Source organism: Suricata suricatta, chromosome 11 (assembly GCF_006229205.1).
Source record: "Suricata suricatta isolate VVHF042 chromosome 11, meerkat_22Aug2017_6uvM2_HiC, whole genome shotgun sequence".
NCBI classification, from domain to species: domain Eukaryota; kingdom Metazoa; phylum Chordata; class Mammalia; order Carnivora; family Herpestidae; genus Suricata; species Suricata suricatta.
Window position 1 is genome coordinate 51,689,172 of NC_043710.1, and position 2,072 is coordinate 51,691,243.

Consider the following 2,072-nt stretch of genomic DNA (forward strand, 5'->3'; position numbering starts at 1 on the left):
CCATGAGTGAGAACTTCATAAGAAGACCAGGCTGTCTCCCTGTTACATTCTTCTCCTAACCACAGAGTTTTATGTTAAATGACTCAGGACAGGACAACTGTGACTTTCCCTCTCTACCAAAAACTTAATGAGCCTGAGTGTCCCTAATGCCAGCCCTGCCCAGCCAGAAGAAACGTCGCATCCTCAGCTGGATCTGCTTGGTCTTAATGGTGTAAACCACTGGATTGAGCACTGGAGGTGTGAGAAAGTGAAGGTAGGAGAGCAGCACACGGCCTGAAGGGGAAGCCCCCTTCCCAAATCTTTGGATCATGGAGAGTCCAATCATAGATGTGTAGAAGAGCAACACAGCACAGCCATGGGAGACACAAGTTTTGAGGGCTTTGAGGCGCTCAGCATTGGAAGCAATCGATAGCACTGTTTGGAGGATCAGCCCATAGGAGAGAATAATGAGCACAGAGTCCACCCCCAGTGTGGAGAGCACTACAAAGAGACCATAGGCACTGTTGACATGGGTGTCTACACAGGCCAGTTTCATGACATCTGGGTGTAGGCAGTAAGAGTGGGAGAGCAGGCGATTCTGGCAGTAAGGCAGCCTCTTCAGCATGATGGGGGCGGGAATGTGGAGCCCAACACTGCGCACCACACTGGCCAGGCCCAAGCTGGCAACGCGGGAACTGGTGAGGATGGTGCTATAGCGCAGGGGGTTGCTAATGGCCACAAAACGGTCAACGGCCATAGTCAGCAGCACAGAGGACTCCATGATGGAGAAAGTATGGATGAAGAAGAGCTGGGCCAGGCACATGTCCACTGCAACCTGTCTGAGACCCAGCATGTAGAAAGGGAGCATGGTGGGCAGCGTGGAGGCAGACAGGCCCAGGTCAGTCACTGCCAACATCGACAGGAAGTAGTACATGGGCTGGTGCAGGGCAGGCTCTGACCTCACCACCCACAGGATCAGGCTGTTTCCTGCCAGAGAGGCCATATACATGGCACACAGAAGGATGGAGAGCCAGCTGTGCACAGCCTCAAGGCCTGGAAGCCCTGATAGGAGGAAAGAAGTGTCGGTGTGGTTGGAATCTGGCATGGTGACCCAGTAGATGGAGCTCCAGGCAGAAGTGCCACCAGAGGCCCTGAAATCAAAGGCGTTTCTGGGTCAGAACCTCCACCATGAACCAAGACCTCACAGGGACTCCCCCGAGTGCTTTCCTGACACCTCTGGCCTTGTGATTTCTGAGGCCTCTCCTCCAATTCCTAGATAAGGGCCCTTAAAAAGATGATTTGAATTATTAAAGGAAATCTTACAATCATGGTGAGCCTGTTTTGGGAGCCACACAACAAAATTTACCACAACAATCAGAGTTTGAAACATGGATCTGGAAAGGGACCAAGACAGTACTGGTCCCAACTCTTCACTATATACATCCTGGGATGTGAACTCTAGGTCCCTATGTAGTTACTGTGCCTGATCTGAGAGCAGAGTACAGCCTCCTCGCTTCCTGTCACATTCTCCTTCACACTGCCTTTCAGCGGGTGCTTCAGGGTGATGACTCTCTCAAACTTGCAGACTGACATCTTGTTTTATAATTAAAACAATTCTTGGGGTACCTGGGTGGCTCAGTCAGTGGAGCGTCCGGCTTTGGCGCAGGTCATAATCTCACGGTTCCTGGTTTCGATCCCGGTGTCAGGCTTTGTGCTGACAGCTCAGAGCCTGGAGCCTGCTTCAGATTTTGTGTCTCTGCCCTTCCCCTGCTCACACTGTCTCTCTCTGTCTCTCAAAACTAAAAATAGAAAACATTTTAAAAATGTATAATTAAAGCAATTCAAATAATTCTCTCACATATTAGCCCATCTGTGTGAGCACACAAATACAACTCTATCACCCGCAGGGTTTAGAATGTAGAGCTATGGCAAAAAAAATTAGATATTTTTCCAAATATGATTCATTCTCCAATTGACTTGTGCATATGGAACATTAAAGAGTAGGATTCTTAACTCATAGAAAATTAAAAATACCTTGAAGCTTATCTGTAATTTTTTCATTCGGCATTATACTGATGAGCATATAGAAAACA

General features: G+C 48.6%; 1 protein-coding gene across 1 annotated transcript; it reads right to left on the bottom strand.

Moving 5' to 3' along the window:
* Positions 1-124: 124 nt before the first annotated feature.
* LOC115272565 (olfactory receptor 51G2-like) lies at positions 125-1,084 on the bottom strand. The gene has a single exon (XM_029915603.1). The coding sequence runs from the start codon at positions 1,082-1,084 to the stop codon at positions 125-127; it is 960 nt and encodes a 319-aa protein (XP_029771463.1).
* Positions 1,085-2,072: the final 988 nt, after the last annotated feature.

Excerpts from the sequence above, each read along its gene's own strand:
- LOC115272565 (XM_029915603.1), bottom strand. The coding sequence starts at position 1,084 with ATGCCAGATTCCAACCACACCGACACTTCTTTCCTCCTATCAGGGCTT.